The 26,085-nt window shown below is 30.0% G+C and overlaps 1 protein-coding gene across 5 annotated transcripts in view; it reads right to left on the minus strand.

The window, feature by feature from the left end:
- LOC113554714 (Down syndrome cell adhesion molecule-like protein Dscam2) overlaps nt 1-26,085 on the minus strand; it is a 126,559-nt gene that overhangs the window by 7,210 nt on the left and 93,264 nt on the right. For 2 of the 5 annotated variants that reach the window (XM_026958675.1, XM_026958673.1), the window contains exons 10-23: nt 25,444-25,554; nt 24,317-24,481; nt 17,216-17,590; nt 9,950-10,069; nt 7,601-7,774; nt 7,373-7,523; nt 5,129-5,400; nt 3,389-3,680; nt 3,151-3,326; nt 2,033-2,173; nt 1,753-1,911; nt 1,509-1,626; nt 1,066-1,247; nt 97-372 (exon numbers count right to left, since the gene is read on the minus strand). In XM_026958675.1, the coding sequence (XP_026814476.1) occupies nt 97-372; nt 1,066-1,247; nt 1,509-1,626; nt 1,753-1,911; nt 2,033-2,173; nt 3,151-3,326; nt 3,389-3,680; nt 5,129-5,400; nt 7,373-7,523; nt 7,601-7,774; nt 9,950-10,069; nt 17,216-17,590; nt 24,317-24,481; nt 25,444-25,554 (2,712 nt within the window). Of the gene's footprint in view, nt 1-96; nt 373-1,065; nt 1,248-1,508; nt 1,627-1,752; nt 1,912-2,032; nt 2,174-3,150; nt 3,327-3,388; nt 3,681-5,128; nt 5,401-7,372; nt 7,524-7,600; nt 7,775-9,949; nt 10,070-17,215; nt 17,591-18,331; nt 18,617-24,316; nt 24,482-25,443; nt 25,555-26,085 lie in introns of all 5 variants that reach the window. The other 3 variants (XM_026958674.1, XM_026958677.1, XM_026958676.1) reach the window with 3 other exon arrangements.

Raw genomic sequence — 26,085 nt, forward strand, 5'->3', positions numbered from 1 at the left:
GTTCAAGTTTTGGTTGACACATATAGTTATATTTATATCTAGGATATATATTTCTAGGATTTGTTTTGTGCCGGAAATGTACTGTGCTAAACTCACCTTGAACGATTATTTGATAAATTATCGCATCGGCTCCATGTGTATTTTCTACGTGACATGTGTAGTTGTCGCTGTTTGATCGTTGGAGAGACGCGATCGTCATGTCGCCGTTTTCCGTTACTTGCAAGTTACCGTCCCAAGACTGAATAGCCCTATAGCTCTTTAGCCACTGTCTCTTGACGGCGGGCTGTCCAACAGCTGTGCAAGGCAGTTTTATGAACGTCCTCCAGGGTCTCTCGATTAGACCGCCAAATGAAACGATTTTCGCGGGAACTACTTGGGTGAAAACACAAACGTCGAGATTTAATACTGTTGTCTACGAGTATACTAATAATAAAAAGTTCAAGAGTTTGGATGTTTAAACATGCTAATCTTGGAAACTACTCGACCAATTTCAATAAAAGTAATATTAATATATTCGTTGAAACTCGAAAGGTGTTTTCAGATTTTTTAACCTTATATGATATATGGTGACTTATACATCTATTTGATCTATTTAATTTAAGCCTATTCACAAAAATCGAATAATTTTTTTGTTTGCATTTATTTATGGTAGTTATTGATTTAATTAAGTTGGTACAAACTATCTGAACTAATCAATGCGTTGGCATGAGGTTTTTTTTAATAAAATAATATTTAACTTATTGTTATGCACAACAAAAATTAATGCCCTTGTGTTTGCAGCTTACAGACTTAAAAATTACTTGACTAATTTTGACGAAAGTTTCGAATTTTTTTTGGAAATATCAGGAAAGTTTAGAGAGTAAATTAGTTCACATTCAAAAGTATACAAATTTACCATTTACCATGTGTACTAGGTGTAAAAATTATCCGGTAGAATCTGGTATTAAGTTTTAGTTACTAAAGTTACTAGTTTTAGTTTTATTTAAGCTCATAAAGTACGTAGTAATTTGAATTATTGTGATAAAATACTGAATATATAATTAATTTGCGTGATAAATAGCTTACTTCTGGTCGTTGATAATATCTGCATCGTTATTTTTGAGCTCTGGCCTTCGCCAATTTTTGTGGAAGCCGTCACCCAATATTGGTATTCCAAGTGTGGCTGTAACCCTTTGGCTTCATACATTAGATGATGACTCGGCAACGTTCTCTTCATATGGTTCAACTCCTCTTCCCCTTTCATAACTCTATAAAGATGTGATGTGTATGATGGGGTGTATGTGTATTTTATTTATAATTATATATATATATATATATATTACAGTGTTGTGAAAATAAATTTGAAAACTTGTTTAAAAATTATAATATTTATTCAATATTAATTTAGCCAATTTATTACCTACTCGAATATTAAATTTAAATTTATTATAATACATTATGATGTTATATATTTTTTTTTTATTTGAAGTAACATTATTACTTCCAAATATAGATACGATATTTCTTACCTGGTGTATAAATTATATCGCAGAAGAACGCCATTTGAATATTTTGGAGGCGACCATGCAACTGTCAATGATTGTGCAGACGCAACGGCGATTTTGATGTCTTCCGGTGGTCCAGGTGCTAGAACGGTATACAATAATATGTCATCAAAATAAAATATTTTTGTTGTTTTCGAGTGACTTTAGACATTATAATAATATAGATCTTTAATATTACTGACTACTGTTGATCATGATTTAATCATACCGTCTTGATCAGTGCAACACATGATCGGTTTGGAGTTTTCTCCGGTTCCGATTCGTGTATACGCCGCCACCTTTAATGTGTAATTTGTGTATTTGTGAAGTCCGGTTAGGACGATGGTCAGCGACGGTGTTCTCCGGTTGCCGATTTCGATATCGTCATCTGAAAAGTGGTTGAATTATTATATATCAGCACGGCATCATTAAAGCCTAAAGGAATCATCTTTAGCTGGGTTAATAGATTGGTCAATAGACCACTGCATTACAATAATAGGCATCTATACCTCTATCTATGGAGTCGTAAGTGACCACGTATCCTTGAATCACTCCATTCCAATGTTGCATTTCTGGATGTTTCCAAGACATTTGTAACGTTTGCGAACCCAATGAAGAACAATGCACATCTAACGGATAACTGGATGGCACTAAAATATGATAAAAAAATATAAAATTATAGTTACACAAGATAAATATTAAACAAACGACACTTTTATGGAAAAGTATTTTTAACGTTTTTTAGATAGTCAATAATTTAAAGTGATTACAAAATGAAATATTTTGCTACCTATGTTTTATTGTTATTTTAAGTTTTTTGAATGACAGCGTATACGTTTATAATTTTCTTACTCCAAGACAGAATATTTTCCTGTGAATTTCAATTTATAATACTCGGATTTTGAATTAGTAGTTAATTAGTTATAGTACTAATTAGCTACTTGTTTGAAATTTGATTTATATAATACACTATAGTCTTTAGGAAAACTGCATGTATATTAATAATTTTTAAACTACCACTAAACAAAAATCTCATCATAATATATTAATATTTAATATTATAATTTTGGTGTGAATTTTTATTACATAAAGAAGTCAAGATGTGTGATATACCTATATAAGTATTGTTATTTTCCCAAAATAAAATATATTATAAGATAAAACTTAGAATGTTTAACATTAACTTTTAAAATGTTAATTATGCAAAAAAAAAGTATAGAATAGAAAATAAACCATGATAAATATTATCACTAGAGAACTAAATTGCAGAGCCGATATTGCGATCTCAAAAATCGTTATGTTCAGACAGTTCCGTATCTTATTTACTATGACGTTTTCTATTTCGACTTGGACATAATATTGAATATATTTCTAGTAGAATAATGATTATCATAAATATAAAAATACAAACTACTGAATGAAACATATTATGTACTTATTGGTAAATATTTAAGAATATACATTTAGTATTTACTTCAAAATATTGTAATGAATATAATGAATAATTTAAATGAATGTTTTTTTTATTTTTTTATTGGGAAAGTAATTTTCAATAAAAATTGAAAATCTGTATTCAATAATACTTTGTATTTACACAAAATCCACTTCTTAAATTAAATTAAAATACCGTCTTCCATGGTCTGCGCTGTGGTCGGTTCAGATAGCGGTCCATTACCGACTTCGTTGAATGCTTGCACCACAATCGAGTATCTTTTAAATTTGATTAAATCCGCCAGTATTAACTCGCCTCCGTCTTCCCCGTCACCGTAAACCGTAGTCATGTTGTGGGCCATGGTATCCATGCTAATTAACAGAACAAATTATAATTTTATTGTCGTTCGTTTGCACTTTGTCGTTCGATTTACCTCGCTTCTACAAAACCGATATTGTACCCCAATACTATGCCATTCTTGTGTTCCTTTTGTGGTGGCGCCCAAGTGACGAGTAACTGTGTGGACGACAAAGACCGAACTTCGATTCTTGCTGGAGGGCCACTGGGTCGTTCGGGATTGGTGATTGCTACCAGTTCGTCACTGGGCAAACTCCAGCCAGCATCTCCAGCGGCAATCACTCTTAGCAAATACTTGGTGGCCGGTTGCAATCCGCTAACGAGTGCAGTATGAACGTTGCTATCAACCTCGGTAGGATCCCACCAACCTGTTTGAATATCAACACCAACAACAAATAAAAATATCTATTTGGTTGTAAGAAAAATACAGTGTGAGGTGTAAACGGCGATAATTAAACAATAATTTTTATCGTCATTATTATTATTATTATAGTAGATTCAGTAGAGCGTTGATTATTTGCATTAATTGGGACCGATGGGGATGCGGATGATCGATTTGTGTGGATAATCAAATAACCATTCAAAATAAAGCTAAGATTTACTGTGTGTATAATGTACCTATAATATTCTATATATATTATTTACAATATTCATAATCTTCCATTTTATAATCTATGGACATTGCACACAATACCTACACAATAAAACTAAATTAAATTAAACTAAAAATAAATTTGTACAAAAATTGTGTAGTTCGAATAGTTTACGTGTAGGTAACCGACGCTCTACTGTATTATAGATTGTATAGGATTGAATTTTTTGAGCTATAACAGGCGATATTAGTTGATTTATTTATAGTACGAAATGTGTACTTTCACCGGGTTTTATACAAAACATAATTAAACATATTTTACACTACTTCCAATTTCATTACTGGTTTACATTAATTTTTTTGTTTACCTACTGTTTTAAAGTTTAACTAGACTTATCAATACTATTACACCAATATTTTACCTAACCTAACCTATGTAGCACTTGAAAAACAAATCAGGGGCACATCAATTTTCTACAGCTTATAAACACTCATCCCCTCCCTGAACAACATTTTATATTTTATAAACTTTTTTCTTAAATTACTAATTAGTAAATTGGTATCAATTAAATTGTATAATTTACTGATTATTATATTGTGCTTTAATAATAAAATCATGGAAAGTAGTAAAGAAAGTAAATAGTAATAATAAGTCTTTATCAATATCATAATTTTGTATAATACTAAAAAAATATTTTCCTTTAAATTTTTTTCCTATTATACTATTATCAAAACATTTAAATTAAAAGCTAAATATTTTAAAAACAGAAATAGAGATTATTTAAAAACTAGCATTAATGAAACGAAAAAATTGTATTCTAGGTATACATTTGAACCATTAATTTATCTTTTGCCACTTTCCATATTTTTTTACGGAGTGAAAGGAGCAAAAGTATCGTTCTGTCTTATCGAATAATATATCAGTAGAACCAATAATTACACCTTATGAAGCCCAATTTCCTTATACCATCTTATGCAAATATCTATAAATACTATAAATATTACACCAAACGTTTAAATTTATTTTATTTTCATATTAAACATTTTTCGCGCTCGATTTGTTGATACTCATGTTATTTTATTGCGGGTATCGTTAATAGTTAACAATATCATAGGCTGAACACTAGTTTTTGTTGATTACGTGGTACGGTTTTGGTCTAAAGTAAGTAAGTAATTATTTAGATTAACTACTTTTGAACTAAAACTCTTTAAAAAACAACATACCGTCGGCTTTTTTATGTTGCACAACGTATTTGGACGTCTGATCGCCATCGTGTTCCCATTGCACGTTGATCGTCGTACTAGTCACAGTGATCACTCTTAAATCATTAGGTCTGTTTGGTGGCTCCTGGACGTACAACTGCACCAATTGCTGGTCTCTACCGTACACGTTACTTGCCTGACATACGTAAGAACCGCCATCATCTACTTGTACGTTATTGATTTGCAGCGAAGCAATAACTTTTTCGCCAAACGTCTGTTGTCGTTCTGTAAGTCTAAATCGGATGAAACGCATAAATTAAATATATTATAGGTAGTAAGTACCTGTATGTATAAAAAATATTTTACAGTCTTCTACGGTAAAATAAATAGTAGAACATAATTAATTGTTTATCGGTATATACCATATACTGTGGTAATACAACCACAGTCAGTCTACGTATGGTAAATGAACAATTGGTAAAAACAAAGAGAGATTAACAGACATGAATTTGTACAATTTTATTTTTGACTTTAGAAACATTTAATTGGGTAAATTAAAAGTGAAAAAAAACAGTTTGAAAAGTTAAAAAAATGTCTATTTGTCTATTGCAAGTTTAAGTTTAAATCGGTTTTAAAATAATATTGATTATAAAAGTGTTAGTTTGTTTTTAGTTAATCTTTCAAGTAACGACATTTAATATATCGTCTGATTTATTTTTGACATTTATAGAAGTTCGTAAGGCGCAAACCGCAAACTATATTTCTATTGAAGTACAATGTTTCATAAATTCTTATGTGTTATTAATTGTATAACATATACAGAGTGTAGTATATTAGTGTTAACCTTAACAACTGTATAATATTTAAACTTTATTTACAAAGAAAATAAATAACTCAAGTTTGGACTTGTATGGCGGAAATATGAGTTATTTTCTGAGCTACATAAAAATAAATTATATTTTGGGAATTTGAAAAAAAAACGCGGATTTTACACGAAACAGAGTTGCCTATTCATAAGAAATTGTGACGTTAACTTTCCATATCACTTTCAATGAGTAATCCCAAACAAATACGATCGTTAATAAGTTGACCTTTTATAAGAGCTCGAGATAATAATTTGTAATATACACTTGTACAGGATTTTCCGCAAACAATTATTATATAAACATTTGTTATATTTTATAATATTAAGTTAGGTATAAAGCCAACGGCCGTAACACGTTTGGACACAAAACAATATTTTTACCTGGGATTTTGGAGAACGATTGGGAACACATGTTTAGGTACATTTTTTTTCAGATCCAAAAATTCAATACGTTTGGATACATAATATTTTTTAAATAATACCATATTTAGGTACACTTCTTTTACTTTTAAACTTTAAAATTTTATTATTTAGAGCCTATTAGCGTTACTCGGTAGACATCGCGAGGAGGTCTTATGAGTTTAGTTGGTTTAGCATTTAAATCTGTAGTTGCCTTCTTTTTTAATACTGACATTATTAATATATGCTTCATGATTAATATGGCCGTCTCCATTAAATAACAAATTTTAAATTTTGAGGAACTTTTGTTGTTATGTTATACTTACGATTAGTACAAGTACAATGAAAAATGATGATGTACTTATTTACTCTAAATTCGTTGAATTTAAAGCGATTAATAATCACACACTTTTCACCACAATGGGTTTCAAAAACTTCAGTAATACGATCCATGACCGTTCAGTATCAAATTGAAGACACATCTGAGACACAGTCACACTGAGTGAATAAAGAAATTTGCAAAGATATATATATAATATTATATTGAAACAGGCGTAATAAAGATTATAGTCAATAACAAGTACAGCATGTTTTACCTTCGTATAAATTCGTATTTCGTAGTCGTGTATACTACGATATTAATCATAGAATAATCAAAATAATAATATGAGTAATTGATATTAATTTGTTTGGATATAAAGTATATGATTATGAGTATTATACTCAGAGTATACCACTATTGTAGATCACATGTTTATAAAGTGTACCCAAACGTTCTCTAATTTACTAGATAAAAACGAAAATACCTTTTATTTTATGTGCCCAAACGTTGTGTCTATTTGTACCCAAACGAGTTGGGTTTTGCATCAATGTGACCAAACGTTCAGCCCCCAAGTCAACGTTAAAATTATATATATATAGTTATTATCAAAAACTCTATAAACTGTAAAATATTTCATGAATTGTATTTATTTATTTTTAATATATTTAAAAAAGCTTACCTGAATTTGCTCGACGTCATTGTGTTGGTTTTGCCGTTTTTGAACCATTTTACCTCAATCGGATGATCGCCCGTCACGTTACACTGTAAAGTTGCTGTGTCTCCTTCTTTGGTGGAAACTGTTCTCGAAGTCGATGAAAACAGTGGCGAAGCTGTGCAACGATAAAGTTATACATTTTAATGGAAACACTTTATTATAGGTTTATACGTTTAGATTGAGCTCACTTACATTTAACGTTGACTTGGATCACTTTTCCGATCGCGTTTCCAATACCGTTGGAAGCCTGGCAAAGATAATATCCTTGTTTGTCTTCTTTGACGTTTTGTAGCAACAGCGAATGATTACTTAGTACTTTCGTATGTATTTTTTCTTTCAATTCTTCGTAGTCACCAGATTTACTCCCTAATCCGATACATGCAAAAATATTAATTATTAATTAAATTATTATTATACGAGCCTATACTGAAATCATGTCTACGCATTGTATACTACATTACTGTAGAAACGCGAAAAATTGATAGAAAATCACTGTTATTTGTTATTATTATTTTATTAACAATTTAAAAGACATTATTGGTACTTAGTTGCGAGACAATCAGCATTTAGTATATTGATTTTTTAACTTATAGAATCGTAGTTTTGTAAAATACTAAGATCTCTCTTCCCATTGTGCCTTATTAATCTACAGTTAAGATTAACAAAAAACATAATATGATTTTTAACTTATTATTATTAGATCATCTAATTTGATACAGTAAATGTGTGTTAAAAAATTTTTATTTGATATATAATTATATATGATTTTTAATTTCCATAGCATATAACCATTAATATCATCAAATAGATTTGAATAAATTTAAAGAAGTAATAACAATTGCAGTCAAGTCAATTTTCTGTTATTAAAATTTTTATATGTTCACTTATATTAGTTGAAAAATAAGACGTCAAAATAATATGACAGCTGCAGTGGAGAAGTATGACAGATCTATAGAGATATCTGAAAGCTACCGCGTTGTACTACCCTTCAGAATAATACAGGTCATTTTTTCGAAAACCTGTCAAAGTTTATATTCGTATGATCATTCTGAACAGTGAATTCTGTCAAACGCGTTTCTGTGTTCTAGATATTTCACAACAATAGGGTTCATCTAATTTTCAAACGTGTAAGTTCTTTTAAGAAGTCATCAAACCATTATGAACAATTTTTCAGTCTACTGCTTAAATGTAATTGGCTCTTAAACTCAACATATTTTTGAACATTTTCTCTCCCAATATTCGGTCTACTGGTTTCAAAAATTCTATCGAATAGCATTTTCTTTCTTCACTTATTTTTGTCACTTATATTAGGGACCTGTCTTTAGAATATTAAAAAAAATTCTATACTTATGGTAGGTATGTGCAGGTTGTTATACAAAAAATAAACGAAAACCCATTGAAAGATACGTTTACCAAACATTCACAAACTTGTAAAATTTTTATTGTTTCTAAATATAATAATGTTGACTGTTTAGTCATAATTAATAGAGTGCCATAGAGCATGAGTTATAGTTATAAATGTAGGAATGTTTAATGTGTATTCAACTCTCAAAATTGTAGCCTTGTAGGTATAGTGAACAAAGGATATTGGAACTTGGAAGTATGGTTTTAAATTACCATTAAAAGCTTTCATTTCATTTATTCTTTCTCTTTGTTCCATTTTATTAAGGTCAACTACAAAAGTACAAAACGTTCTTTTTCAACCCCTTTTTGTTCATAATTCTTTTTGTAATTTTTTTTCTATATTTTCATTGGAACTTCTTCGTAATTTATGCGTATAATAATAATAATACAAATAATACAATATATATAAATCATTTCACCGCAAACGTTAAATAATTCAAATTGAAATAACATAAAGCAGCGAAAAATAATCACAAAGGTACCTTCTACAAACTAAAAAGATACCTATGTAGTATCGGATTATATTCATTTTCATTAATATATCAAATGTACCAAAAAATAAAAATACATTTATTTAAATACGTGATATTTATATACACGTTTCGTCCTCGAGCATAGTTTATTTCATTTTTCTCTGAAATGTAATTCATCTTGAAAAAGAAATGCCTATTTTTAAATTAAAATAAAATAAAAATATTGAGAAAACGAATGTCCGAAAATTAAATAAAAAATACCTCTGTATTAAAATAACCTGTATTTTATTATAATACGAAAAATTGTTTTATATCATTATTTTTAATTATAATAATATATATGATTTATTCAATCGATTAGAATGTATTTTTATACACTTTAATCGCATAATGAATATATAGATATTGATTATTTCATTCTTTATTTAATTATTTTTACAATCTGAAAATAAACGTTGAAATCCACGAATATTTAATCAAAAGAAAAAAAACATTTTAGGCTTTACTCTAATGTCTTAGGTATACGTTTCGCACAAATGACAATGTTAAAACAACAGGAGGGAAAAGTTTTGTAAACAAAAATTCAAAAATTCAAAATAATGAATATGGGCAAAAAAAATATAATAATTTGTAATGATATTTATATTATGTTCCAAACACTAACCGGTAGCTTTTTTCCAAATGACAGTAGGCTTGGGCACACCGTCGGCTTGACAATCAATGATTAACTGTCGGTTCCTTTCAATGTCCACGTCCGTCGGTTCGATGGTCCACTTTGGTGGCACTACGTGGTGAAAGGGAGGGAAATAAAACAAAAATATACCAAAATAAATAATTGAAAACGATTTAAAATCGCTCTACGTACAATACTTGAAATACCAATCACCGCTATTATAACCGACCACTTTTATTTAATAATTACACATCTCGAAATCAACAGTAGTACGCGAAATTTGCATACCGTATAATTACTATAGACGTAATGTAGGTAGTGTACAATAAATGATTTTCGTTCCAGTACATGCCACTATAGACTCAAAATAATACATATATTATTGAAGAGCTCACGAATGACATATATTGTATATAATAATATATTATTATAATAACAATCGTATGTATATTATGCTATAATTAGTATCTATAGTATATAAGTAGAAATTAAAAATTTTCTATTAAATGTTTCGAACTTTGATTCTTTTCTGGAAATATGACGATTTGTTTTTCGAAAATATAAAACAGATATAATATTATTATCAGTGTTTGAAAAATGATATCACTTGTGTAAATAATAATAAAGATGAAGAACGCGTCTTGGAAAATATATTTTTATAATATTCTATTTATATATAAAATGTTGTCTAACTTTGCACGGTTTTATTATAACTAATGTATTAAACGCCTGTTTACAGTGTAATAAAATATGTTCAAACAAATGTAATCACTTAAATAGAACTTAAGAAAATTGTTAAAGTTGCGACCATTTTATTTTCATATAAACAACGAAAAAAATATTTTTCAGTAAATTCGAAACACATAAAATGTGTGACTAAATAAATATAAATTAAAACTCTATACAATTATGTAATACATAAATAATGCCGTAATATTTTTCATTATTTTTCGATAAAAAAAAATGTAAGAAAGTGTATATTTATTACTTTTAGGTTTAAAATAATATATTTAATAATAAAGAAGACTAAAATAATTCCAGTTTAAATTTTAGTTTTTCGAAAAAACATTTTGAAACCATGGAAATTAAAAAGTAATGTTAATTTAAATAAATTTCAAATAATTGGAAAATAACGAAAAGTTCATCTGTAATCATTAATTTTAAATTAAATAATATTTGATATATTTTGGACTCTGTGGCGAACATAATTGAATCACGTTCTGTGGACATTATATTAAAAATTATTCATTATATTTATTATTGCTTAGTCGCTTAGGTTTATTGTAATATGTATAATCTAAATTTAATGATAATTTTAAAATTAACAATAAAATAAAATTTTCTACGAACATTTAAGCAGATTATATTTTACAGTATTTTGATGAATAATAAATGGAACTTCAAGCGAATAGTTAATTATTTAAAAGCAGCTTAGTAGTTATTTCAAACTATGTAAAAAATAATAATATCATAAACGAAAAGAAATTTCACCTACGAATTGTTTCCAATTAATAGGATGTTGGGTTTTTTCGTATAATAAAGCGATATCCAAAGTATCGATTATTAATTTTAAATCGGATTCACATGTTGTTGATCCATATATCCAGAAAAACTATTAACAACACAATAATTTTATTGTTATAATAATAATATATTATAATTTATTGTAGAAACCAATAGGCTATATGATTTATAATATATATTAAAATTGTTATATTTTAAAACGAGAACATCTTGGAATCGAATGACGCCATCTTGCCTCGTCTGACAAACAGTTTAACTTTTAAATGACGGCATAGTATTAAAAGTTGGTATTTCAAGTATTTGATTTGATTGTGATTTAATAAAATATTGTAATTATATATTATTATGTAGGTTATTAGGTACCCCTGTTGACTTGGTTTAGAAAGGTCAACAGAGGCGGGCTGCGTTTTGCGAATCGATGCTTCGTGCGAAAAAGCCAATAACTATTGTAGTTATTGGCGGAAACATAACATACTATGCAGTATAATGTGCAAATTACATATTACAATATTATGTTATTATCTAAATGTCGACGATCCGGACAAAGGACGATGGAAACGAGTTTTGGTTCGCGTATCGCTGCAGATAAATCGTTGCGATCGAGACCGCGTAACAATATATATATGAACGGATTATACAACGTGCAAAATATGGGGAATGACGACAACAAATATTTATATATGTTCATGAAAAGTCATCGATAGATTTGCACTAAAAAAAAAATGTTTATTGTATGCGTTGAAAGTTGAAAAAGATTACTTTTTAACAATTGCGTTTCCACCGTCTCTCATCGGATGTGTGTATCATTTATGACAATCTATTATTATTATTATACGTAATATGCAAATATACGTCATCGTGCGCTTTATAACTACATATTATATTATACAGACACTAGCTATGCATGCGCTTTTGGAACTATATAACAAGCCGTACAAACAATGGAAGTCGGTAATAATATTGTAATAAAATACGTAGGTACAACAGCTAAATGTAGTGTGTATCCATATATTTAATATTATATTATTATTATATACACAGTGATTCACCCCTCTAACCATTTTATCCTCTACTATATGAGGTTGTTCAAAGTATTGATGTTCGGAACTTTAAAGTACCAACACTTAAGACAACATATTTTCAAACACTCGGATTTTTTTGATAGAATTTAAGGAGCGTCCTGCGTATATACAATCGCTTCTTTTCTTCTAACGAGAATCTTCCCCGTTAAGCCGACGAGCTATTAAACTTTACGTTGGCACTGGGTGTAATTATATAGTTTACGCCCTACGGTGATGTAGGATGAAATGGGGACGAGCATCATGCTTTTGGCGAATCACTCTGTACATATATTCTGTTACATCCTCGCCTTAGAATGCGACTGTATATTATAATAATATAAATAAATTACAGTATTATTATATTATACGTTTGTGCGTGTACGCATATCCGCGTGCGGTGCAAGTTAAATGCAAAATAAATGGATTAAACAATGATAGTGTAAAACATGCAAATCCTATTAACGCGTACATCATAATATAATATTGTTATAATGATGGAGTGTTAAAAAAAAATCGTAAAGAGACGAGTAGGTACATCGTAAAACCTATACACAAGCGGAACGAATCGAAGTCGGTCGTAAAAAAAAAACAGAGGGTGAGAGAGAGAGAAAGAATGAGAGCAGTATTACACTGGTGAAATTATATAACATTATGTACACAGAACCACGTGTGCTGTATATCGTTGAAGCTTCTATAGCGGTCGCGGGCTTATACGTCGGTCGTAATAGGCTATTAAACCGATGTAGCCGGTGACGGCGAGTGCATCATGGACCATCATAAATCATTAATTGTGTTACGCGTTTAACGATAGCGAAAAAATAAATGTATAAATAAAATTTATAACGCAGGTCGCAGTGTACAATACGTACGATTTTAATATTATCATTATTATAGTGGGCTGTTCGAAAACCACGCGTTTTACTGCAATCTCTTTGGATTCGCTCGGTGCGCGATGAACGATATTAATAATAATAAATAATAATAGTATGGAGTGTGGACGATGTAATGTATATAGATATCTAGTGCGGGTTAAAAGACGTAAAACAAAATTTTCTAGAATAAATTAAACGAGAATAAAAAGTAAAATAAAGAGTATAATAATTTTATTATAACTAATATAAATATAAAAGTATAACAATATAAAAGTAAGAATGAATAATAATAAAAAAAAAATAATATTAAATAAAAAGTGCTCGTTTTACCTGTGAGTGATTGTGAACATATAACTGGTGATTGTTTCCAATGATAAATACGTTTTGTGAGTTAAGTTGGTGTACGATATAATATTATGTATAAATATATATTGTTTCATGTGACTAATATGTGAGTGCTTACATATTATTATATAATATGGATTTTACATTATAAAGAGCTTTCGACGACCGGAAACGAGTTACGGTTTTCTATCGGTTATGGTACAATATTACGATTTACACGTATATACGTTAATCAAATTGCAGTGCTCGTTTATCTATTTTTTATTATTATTGATTTGCAGTTCTAATCGAACCGTCCGAGTGAAATATAAAAAGGTTCGGTTTGTAAGCCACGATTCTTAACGGAATTATTTTTGTTTAATTCGTACCTCTATAGTCTATACATACACAATTAGTTAAAATAGAATGAGTTTATGTTGATATTTTTTTGAACGAGTTTGGTATAGTTAAATTTATGGTCAACGAAGCAGTGGTTATAAAAAATGTTTTTTTTTTTTAAATTATTTACAACGCGCAAAGTAAATGAAAAATCAACATTAATTTATATAGAATATTTTTTTAGTTTATCGTACTCCAATTAATATTTTTAATTGAAAAATTTCCTTGTATAGCGTTGGGAAATATTAAGAATCGTGCAATTAAAAAACGAGAGGTTTGATTTGCATTTCAACGGGTTTTAATGAAAAATTATAATGAAAGAACGTTCTAGAGTCGTCTACAACACTAAGTGTTTCTTCCGATGTACCTATTATCATGTGCAATCGATGTTACGAAAAATGTGAGCGACGTTACACTGCAGGTTAGTGCACGTGAATAACGCTTTAGACTTTTGATGCTATCGGTGATGAATATTATTATGATATTAAATAACTTTGGATATGAATATGAGTTTAGCGGGCCTTATTATTGAATGAATAAATATGTATAACTGCGATTCCGCATAATAGGTACCTATAAAATTATAATAGTATCGAAAGGGACAATGTAAACTATAGTGGAATTTTTTTTTTTTTATTTTAATTTTTAATTCGAGACGAACGGGAAAATATTTCACGACTTGCGTATATATAATGTGCACAAAATCATAAATGCATTTCAAAAGAAAAAACCAGCAACGCAATAAAAAAAAATTAGCCATATTGTTGTTAAAAATTATGTTTATAATTATTCTCTCTTTTAGTAAATGCATTCAGTAAACGTTGCGGGCTTCATAAATATGTAACAGTGTAATATTTTGAGTTAAATATTCAAATATAATGTTTAAAATTCATATTTTAATGGAAGAATTTTTTTTTTTTAATAAATGCGGATATTTATGACGTATCATGGTCTGATAAAAGTTTACAACCATTTTTCTTTTCGTTAATAATCAAATGAATTATGAATAATTTTACCAACACGTAAACGATTATAATATAAAGTCAATTTAGATAGCGGTAATTATTAGTTCTAAAAACAAAACGAGCAACGAAATGTTCAAATATACTAAATCGATGAAGTTGCAGTATTTTACTCGAGTTGAAAAAAAGTCTTTGTAGGGTATTATTAACATGATACATATATTTTTAATAAAACGGTATAATTATTCAATTACCCGTATTTTACCCGCGTCCGTGTTTTATTTACATTTGACGAGTAATTACGCATAGTTATATTATTAAAAACGTTGTTCGTGACGTCGATTGGTTTTATGGATTTCATTTAATGCATTTCTATATCCTCGTACATTATTTTTATATTTTATATGGTACAACTTTGTTCCACGAGTATACACATTCGGCCAAACCTAATGGGCATCGATAGTGATGAGGGGGGTAGTGAACTAAATACATATAATATATAACTGTAAACGTGGATATAGTGCATTATACGATCGGAATACGCTCTCAGACCTTTGTTATTTTCGTTTTTATTTACATAATTTACGTCGGACGGTCGATCGGCGTCCGTTCGATCTCTATGCGGAATAATTGACCGCCGCGAAACTGTCTTTTTAAATGTACCCTTCGGGTCCCGAAAACGATAAACGAGTTCCGGTCGCTTGGCTCTTGACACTGCAAATTGTATATACGTGTATGTGGTGGTGGTGGCGGTGGTGTAATGGTGCAAAAGCCGAGCAAACGCTTTATCAATGTATATAAAATGTTTGTGTTTCGATGGCCCGCCAAAAACGTCCGACGGAAATCGGCGAACGGACCAAAATATATGCCGTCTGCGCCGGATTTTCATCGGTCGTTGTAATGATACCAGACAAGTTCTCGTGTTTAGTCACGTAGATCATGGTATACGACACGTAATAGATCATAAAATTAATATTTTGTTTATAATAGAGAAAGTGGATTGTCCGAACATGTGAGTTGTCAAGTGTACTAATTATCACGAGTAGGTAACTGTACAATTACAAGTACAAAATATGTACTTTTAGCCAATGATAATGAACTTGAGTTTGTTTTATTGGTTTTAATAATACATTTATATCGAATTAAAAAAAAATATTGTTCAGTACTATTAAGTATTAAGTGTGTACAAAAAAAAAATACATGTTCACAGTCTTCGCGGTCAGTGGCGTTCGAGTAAAAAAAATTACATGTTAACATGTACAACAAACAACCTCAAGTGGTCCAGTGAGTATGTTTAGCAGGGCAATATGTATTTATATAAATTTAAAAGTGATATAAAATTATTAACTAATTACGTTAAATCTACCACAGAAATTTACTTAGATTTCATATTCATGTTTTTTTTTTTTATAGTTTTTAAGCATTAATTGTTTGTACATACAGTTTTCCCTATTTTTCATTCTAATAAATACCTACACACTAATTAAAACTGAAAAAAATAAACATAAATAAGTAACTAAGTACATTTTTCGTCGACAGTTAATAACTTACTTTTTAGTTCAAATGTGGGTTGATAAAATAAAATAAGCCCCTCTGGACGTCTTCATATAGCATTAATATCAAAAGTATGTTAAGAAATTTATTAGATTCTAAAAGATCTCAAAAAGTAAAAATAAAGTGAAATAAATTCATTGAATTCAAAATTATATGAGCTATAATTTTTACCAGGTAAACTTATACTTTTTGGACAACTATCATAAACCTGATGGTTTGATACGCTAACTTTATTGGAAATCATTTCAAAATGATTTAAAGTTAGACATTTTATTAAACGCACTTACGGAGCTTAAAACCATGACATGTTTTATACGTCCTACAGGAGGGTATGTTACACTGTACACGACAATCCACCGGTCTCATTATAATATATTATATTACCATAATATAATGATCTATTCGTGGTCTCGTATAACGTGGTCGACCCGACTGAACTGCCGAGCAAAAGCCGGTAGTGTGTATTTGTGTGTGTTGTGTGTAATTGTCGAGAGGATGATATGACTTCAGCGGGGAATGAGGGATCGGTGGGGTGTTTGTCGCGCAGTGTGCACCACTTACCTTTGACTAGAAGCGCGGCCGTGTACCTGACCTGAGCCGCGGGGTTTTGGGCCTGGCAGGTATACCGGCCGGTATGGTGTCGCGTGAGCCTGGGAATGCTGAGCAAACTGGAGTACGGGTCAAGCGTGGTGACGACCACGGAGCCGTCGCCACTGCTGCCGCCACCATTGCCAAAAGTGGCGGCGGCAGCGGCAGTGGCGACGGCGGTCGACGGGTCCTCGCCGCCGCCGTCCTGCAGCGGGACGGGTGCGCCGTCCTTGAGCCACGCAATGCTCAGTGGAGGGTCGCCATGGCTCACGCCGCACACGACCCTCGTCCGAGTGCCTTCTACCAGCCCGTCGCCGGGGAAATTAAAAGGCTCAATTACGGGAGGTACTAATAGGAAAACAAACAAAATTTAAAATGTATTTACGATAATAATAATAATAATAATAATAATAATAATATAAACGCTGTAAAAAATGTAGTGACGTCAATACAAAACAGTAACGACGACTTCACGACACGTATAGAATAATAATAATAATAATAATAATAATAAATATAATATGTTGTAACGAAGTGATTTTTTTTTGTTCTTTTACGTAGTTGTAGTATCAGGGTATACGTGTAGCATAATAGTTAAAACTTTAAATTTGTATCTTTACAAACATACAATTCGGTTTCGGTGGAACAATCGATTGTGTCTCAAGTTAAAAAAAAATCACCTCGTAAAGGCGCACCACAATATAGGACATTGTGATGACGATAATAATAATAATTTAAATGTAGAAAAGTTTAAAAACAATGTACACAATACAAATGTAATAATAGTAATATAATATACGCAACAATACGTCTAAATAACAAAATATATATTATATATATTTATGAAAAAAAATTGTAATACAATAAACTCAAAACGCTGACGACGTATATATAATAATGTATAAAATATACCATGAGTATAAAAAACAAAATTCAGCTACGTAAAACGCACGACTGGCAGCAGCTGGGTGGGGATGGGCGGGGTAGTCGAACAAATGAATCAATTGGGATAAAAATCGAAATAAAAAAACGTAAACAATTTTAAAAAACCATAGACGGGTGACCGTCAGTCATTTTCGTTTCTTTTACCGTTGACGATTAACCGCTGCGTGACAACGCGCCGGGCCGCGTGATTACCAGCCTCGCAACTATAGTTGCCGGTGTGCTGCGGCCCGAGCGTCTCGAAAGCCAGCACGCTATTGTAATTGTCCACCCGGGTGACAGTGGCGGCCGGGCCCAGCGGACCGCCGCTGTAGTCCTTGGACCACGCGATTGTCAAAGGCAGGTCGCCACTGATCACCGAGCACGTGATGCTGGCCCGCTCACCGACGTTCGCCGTCCGTTCCGCCTGGAGCGAGCTGAGTCGCGGAGGCGCTGCAATTTATTATCAAATTCGTGTTTTTGGTGGGATATAATATTATGTACAGGTAAGTATCGTATCCCGATCGCCACTGCTGCTTTGTACGCACGTTTGGAAATTTATCGGGAATTGGTACTCACGGGGTCAAAATAAAGTAGGTTTCAAATTGAATTGAATAAAAAAATATAAATATTACCATTATTGGAATTTTATACGAGTATTTGAATTGGTTCCTGTTCGTACTACAAATAGGTATTTCAACTATTGTTGAAAAAATAAATTTTTATATTGTTTTATTATTTAAATGATAATTCATAACCTATTCATATACTTAATACCTATGGCTATAGAATACCCGGAAACCAATTCGGTAATTGAGAACCGATATGTAGGTGTTCTTTAAGTCGGATTACGCATAATATCGTAGCGTACATTTGAGAGATTTTCGTTTTCAAATTTCAACTGCACTGATTTACGCTAAAAATGGCGGAATTTGTGAGAGAGGGGTCGATTGCGTTTGTCCATTCTGGAGGAGGTAGAACGATACTTATGCTCTTATAACACTATAAGCTGGGATGTAAAGTGGTGGATAAAATATATATAATAATGGGTTAAGAGTGTGTTTATTAATGTACATAATATTACCTAATACCTATAACAATGCTATTTTATTTTATTGATACCTGTAAATTTTTAAACTTGAATTCCTATTTTTAAAATATTTCATTTGTATTTTAAATACCGTTTGAATAAGGTTGTGTTAGAAAAAAATACTATTAAAATACTTTGTTAATATTATATGCATTTATTTATGCATAACAAAGTTTTTTTTAATTATTTCACATAAATAAAATAAGATTTTATAATTTTATAATTTTGTAATATTGATTTATAAAATGTATGATTGAAATTATTTTTACCTATGCTAAGATTGTATTTATGTCCGACTTTATTACATTAAAACTATATTGATTATGTGATTATATGATAAAACTGTGTATTAACGAGCTTATTTTGCATTTTTACAGATATTTAGTTGTTGAGAAAAACGATAAAAGCGCCGTACGATATTCAAACGAATAGACAATAAAAAATATAATAATATGAACTATTAGTCGGCTAACTTTGGGATTTTTCCGATTATTTTATCTAAAGGCTTTTCTACGAGGAAAAAGTTTACTTGACTTGTCGGTCATCGCGTATCGGATTAGTGGTGAGTTTTATTTTAGATTTTTCTTTTCGCCAAAAGTTATTTTGTCGTAACGTCGTCGAACGGTTTTCAACGATAAGTTTTTACAGTCTGGCGACTCGGAAGCTATCAAGCTTGTGAACATAATGTTATGTATGTATAATAATATACAGGGTATCCGGTAAAATTACCACTGAGTCTCGGCGATCAATTTTCTACGAAGTCACGAGGAGTAACCAAAATACGACGAAAAGTATTGCGATAAATAAAAAAAACGATCGTTGTAATTGAATGGACGACGTATAATAATATTATTTTATTATCATTTAAAATATTATTATGTGTATTATTCACGTCTAACCAACTGTGACGTATTATTATAGTAACGATTAATAATATCGGAATCGTAATTTTTATTTCGAACGCGGATGGGACGACGACGGATGTGTATATTAGGTACTTGTGCAGTGTAATTGATATTTCAGCATTACGTGGTTTTATTGCAATGTATTTTTTAACGATATTAAGTATTTACATCGATACGTCAAAGATATTAAAATAATACCATAAAGCACAAGGGTTGCTTATAATTATCGTCATGTTATTCGTATTAGTTTAGTGTTTGAGCCTTATACACAGTTTAAAATTACAGTTGTGCGTTTATTATATTTTCTTCTGAAATCACTAAAAAATGTGAATTTTTTGTTAAACAACGACGGTACAGAGAACGGAGAGAACGAATAGAGCGAATAGAATATAATATTTCATATTATTTGCTTTGTGCACAGAAACTTTCAAAAACGAGAATTAATAACTGGAGTTATATACTTGTATTGTATTATACTCGTACACTTACAAAATAACGATAATGATTGAGGTATCAAAATTTAAACTTTCAAAATCAGATTTATTAACATTGAAAAAAAATTTATCCAACTTGTACCGAAAAACGTTGTGAACTCAGTCGTTACGCAACGAAGTTTTGCTAACCATTAAAATTAAATTATCGAAACGTTTTTGAATTTATAAATGTTGTTATCGTTGTTGTTAGTGCGAATAGAAAAAAAAACTTTTCAATATCTCGAACAAGTTTCTGCATTAATAAGAAAATCTCGTTTAGCGTGCACCGACGATAAAAACATTTTGATGGGATAGCAGAAGAGAGAACGAATTGAAGAATAAAAACGGTTGCGGTCAATATACAATTTACGTTTGCGGAATGTGGTGCTATAATCTATTAAAAATTCTTTGGGCTGTACTCGGAGGAATTCACTGACACTTCCGCTGTCGTGGACAACGATGTGCAATCGTAACGCGAAACAGTACAAGTATAATATTATTATATAATATTATAATTGGTTTTCGAGGATTAAAGTATAATTTTTTATTTTATTTATTTTATTCCTTAAACTGCTAAAAATAAACATTTGTGTTAAGCAATCATAAATATAAGTGTACAAAGAATAGTTTTAGAACAAGCACATTTTGATAGACCACAGACAAAAAAGGAGAGAAAAAGTACGGTTGGGAGTAGAAAGCTTCCTACAGCGACCTACATTTTAAACGTTTCTTTTATACTCCCGATTTATTGAAGTTATAAATTAAATTATGCCGTTGGCGGTGAATTTTGTAAAACTTAAAAAGAACACCGGGTACGGCCGTATCGTATACTGTTGGTTGAAATCAAATTGTGCGTTCTGAAATATTTTCTTTGTTGGTAATAATATATAAAATCGGTTCAAGGTGACCCGGGTGAATGAAAAATACAAGCATATTGAAAATGAATCTTTTATGTAGGTTCCTCTATACGTGATCCCGCTAAAGGTTGTTCGGAGTTTCAATGACCTTTTTTTTTTGGAAAGCCGATTTGAATTTAACACGGCACTCAACAGGTACGCATTTTAAATTCATTGTGATGACTATGAATTTCTATCGCTAGTCGCTACTGCACAATTTGCGTTTGCAGCCATTTCCCGTGACTTAAGTTGAATTCGTGACTAAAAATATATATTATACACGTTTGGCGAACACGTGAAATATTTGTGTTGGAGGAAACCTTTTTCTTTTTTATAAACGTTAGAACAAATTCGTTTTCCACTCGATCACGCGGTTTTAATATTCCTGAATATCATCTGGTTCTATGAGGAATATAAATTTCCTAGAATTAAGGTCAGATACGTTTTCCAATCGCTACACACGATTTTCTACTCTATAATGCATCAATGCATGTCTGGTTTCCCAACATTGTATTATGTACTTGAGTATCTATATTTTCTATACAATAGGTATGTATCTAATTCACTGCGCATAAAATATAATATTTTCTTTAATGGATAATTTTTCACAAACACATGATAATATCATAATATGATATAATACTACTTCGGTGTTAAAAGAAATACTGCCAGTTGATTAGATATGTAATATACATTGAAACCATGTATTTTACTAATGTATCATATTATATGAACGGTAGATATTATATTCGTGCTTATTTTTTCGAGAATAGGCGAGAAAATTTTCAAGAGAATTCATATTTATAGCGGTGAAATGCATTTTAAATCAAAACGATCTTATGATGATATTTTGTCTGTATAGAAACTTTTTCAATTAAAAACGAAACGATGATACTTTTGTTTATAGTGTTTGATCATGCACTCGAAAGTTCTGCAATTTTAATTATTTACTTTGGTATTCTATATATATCACGCTGATGAAATGGGTAGTCTTACAGCAAATATAGGCTCGTGGAAACAATGTGTATTTTGGTTTTGAAGTATGTGTCCGGACTAGTATTCATTACATTAACGTAATAATATTATTATTATTATTATTATTAGAATACCAGTTATCACGATCGTAATACAATAACAATAATATGTTACATTCAATATTAACGTGTATGGACTGTTTAGTTTAGCTGGTTTACAATTAATAATTGATAAAGGGGTTACGTTTGAATGAAATAGTAATTATAATAATATTGTATGTAAATATTATTTTTTACCTAATAATTTCAAATTTTAATATTTATCACTAATAATTGAATGATGTTTCTTTAGAAAAAAATATCAGACTAATCTTCTATAAAAATCGGTTAAAAAATGTCAAAATCATCGACCAAAAATGTGCCTTAATTTAATTTTAGCATGAAATTGTTGTGTAATTAAGATAATAAATAATAAAAGGATCTACCTTTAAAAACTTTACCTAACCTAAATTTTTTTTAATATTGTGGCATTTTAGTTTGTTCAAATAATTTTATGAATGTCATACCATGTTGACATACCAATTATGTTTTTAATGTAACGTCAATAAATCTATTATTTTTGACATGAATAGAATATGATCGACCTATGGGTTGTCCAAAGGGTGGTCTCGTTAAAACTGAATGGTGCAATTAATAAATTTATTGCAGGAAATTAATGAATTCATTGTATGTTAATGACTGATATTAAATTGTTCATAAAATATATTTCATTTCGTTTAGAAACTAAAATAATATAATATTATATTTGTGTAATGCTTATACGAATATATATGAAACATAATGCATTTCAACACGCAATCGTTATTTATTTTATACTAAGCAAACAAATATTTACCAATCAAATTTATTTAACTAATAAGATTATTATTAATGGAAGTATTGTTAATTTAATTTAATTTTTATTTGTACATTAAAATTATTCATTTAATTTAGGTTACCTATTTGTAACAATACTAATATTGATATACTTAGAAGTGTACCTTATTCGAATTTAAATACTAAAACTTAAAGGTATTGTCTTTGAAAATATAATTACAATCATAATATTTATGTTCAATTACATAGATTTTAAATTTATTGAAATAATTATTTGAATGACATTATGAATAATTAATTTTAATTTAACCTTTTGTATCGTTTTATTAAAAATAAAAATTTACTATGAAGTAAATAATAATGAAACATTATAGTGTTTGTAACAAAAAATTAAAATAAATTACCTTTACAATTTTTTTTAAATATAGAACTAAACGGGTTCAAAGCCATACAAAGTAGATTAAAATTCCAATTCTCGTTAATTATAATTTAGTATAATATTTTATATTGATTAAAAACGACAGAAACCATTATGTGAACAATTTTTCAACGGAACTTTTTCATTGCAATTGTAATTTAAAATATTTGAGTTAAGTCGAGAAATCAATTATTCTATAATATGTCATATTATTATATATATACGTGTATTACGTAATTTTGGTTGATGACTTTCCTGTTAAATATCCTGCACCCTATCTACCACCGGCGCCTCCGCCATGGTAACCCCACAGCCATCACTACCAAAAAAAATCAAAACGTCAAATCAGTATTTTCACAAACGATAATACGATATACGCACCGGGCTGTGGCGGTAACCCATATCCGAACAACCCTCGTTTGTGCGTCGCCACTATATCGAGTATTCTAACCATCGAAATTACATTGTTAGGGACCCCTTGAACCGCGGACCCACGTTCATTTACTTGTCAAAGACCTTACCGATCACGTCCACAGAAGTAGTCATCTTAGCCGAATGTCCGTGTTTGTTGTTCGCTATGCACGTATATGAACCTGAGTCCACGCCTTTTTGCACCGACATCACGGACAGCACGCCCAGCTGCAAGTCGGTTTTCTGCCTCAGGTCTTCCGGCAACTCTTTGCCATCTATATAGGTATGTCCACGAAAAATCGGAAATATAGGTACGTTATTCGCATGCGTATAAATATGTGTTACGGACAAAATATAAGATCAGGTGATTCTCAGAAATGCCCAGGAAAAATGCGAAAAACTATGGGAATTTGGAGAAATGTCACATCATAGGCCCGAGAAATCCTATTTATGACTTAACGAATTAACTATCACTTAACAATAAAATTAATTATATTATTTTACAAGTATAATTGTATTATATTATGTTCAATATTCATGGCAGTATTATAGTGTTACCTAATACATAGTTTAAACAATTAAAAAAATTAAATGATAATGAAATATTCATAGAAGTAAATAAATCATAATATAATAATAGTTCATAATAGTAAATATTAATAAAAATGCAAAAAATATATTTTTGAGATATTTATATCTTCTTATACATAATATATTAATTAATTTTTTTATTTACATTGAAATAATTCTATTTGATGTTACACAAATTGACATATGAGATACATGGTATTTTTAAATACAAAATCATTTTAACTAGTTTTGGTTACTCAAGCTTATCAATGTTATTTTCTTGTTAGTCACATATTATTTGCTATTAATTAATTGTTCCTTGTACTAGTTGTATTTAAATATTTGCAGGTTTTTTTTTTTTTAATAGTTAACAATCGTAAAAATTCCTTTTTTTCATGATTGTTCCTCTATAATTGTTGCGGGTTTTTTCAAAAAATATTGGTCACAAACACACGACATGTTCGCCTGATCAAAAATCGGAAATTCACGTTTTTCTCAAAACTATGGAATATAGACTATGTATTATCTGCGTTTTTCTTGGGAATTTCTGAGGCTTGTCTAATTTCGAATTTTAACAAGTTTTATGCACAATAAATGTATAGATAGGAAATAGGAATACTGTGGATATATATATATAATATTATATACGGTGATCTTCATCACTCACCTTTTTCCCATCTAATCTCATTGATCGGGTATCCGGCTACAGGACATTTTATCCTCATATTTTCTCCCGCCACAGCCGTTATCTTGTTCATCGGTCTCACGTACGGATCACCTGCAGAAGGTTGTGTACGATTTTACAACAAACTTATACATGATTAAAATTTATAAAGTCATATCAATAAGTGGGTAAGGTTAAGCTAGGCAATAGGAAGTATATTGTATACATATTATATAGAATTCAGAATTGTAACAGTATTATAATTTATAACTATGTATAATATACATTATACATTGTATATATGGAAAAATATTTAAAGCGAAATTGGTCATTTTATTAAAAATCTCGAATGTGTTTGATTAAAAATGACGTATTCGACCAAAAAAGTAAAAAGATTTACTTAAAAAAATATATTTTTTAGTTCTTTTATATGAAATTATATTATAGTCAAACCCTGACTAACGTAATACTTTGAACAATGCAGTGACTTGGAGTATCTTTTTTAAAAAATGTATATATACATTTTCACATATATTTTGTACATACACTTAAAGTAATTTTTTTTAAATAATATGTATATATGTAGTAATCAAAATTGTAATTTTTTTTAATTTACACAAAGCCTATAAAAACGAAGGTTGACAT

Source organism: Rhopalosiphum maidis, chromosome 2 (assembly GCF_003676215.2).
Source record: "Rhopalosiphum maidis isolate BTI-1 chromosome 2, ASM367621v3, whole genome shotgun sequence".
NCBI lineage: Eukaryota > Metazoa > Arthropoda > Insecta > Hemiptera > Aphididae > Rhopalosiphum > Rhopalosiphum maidis.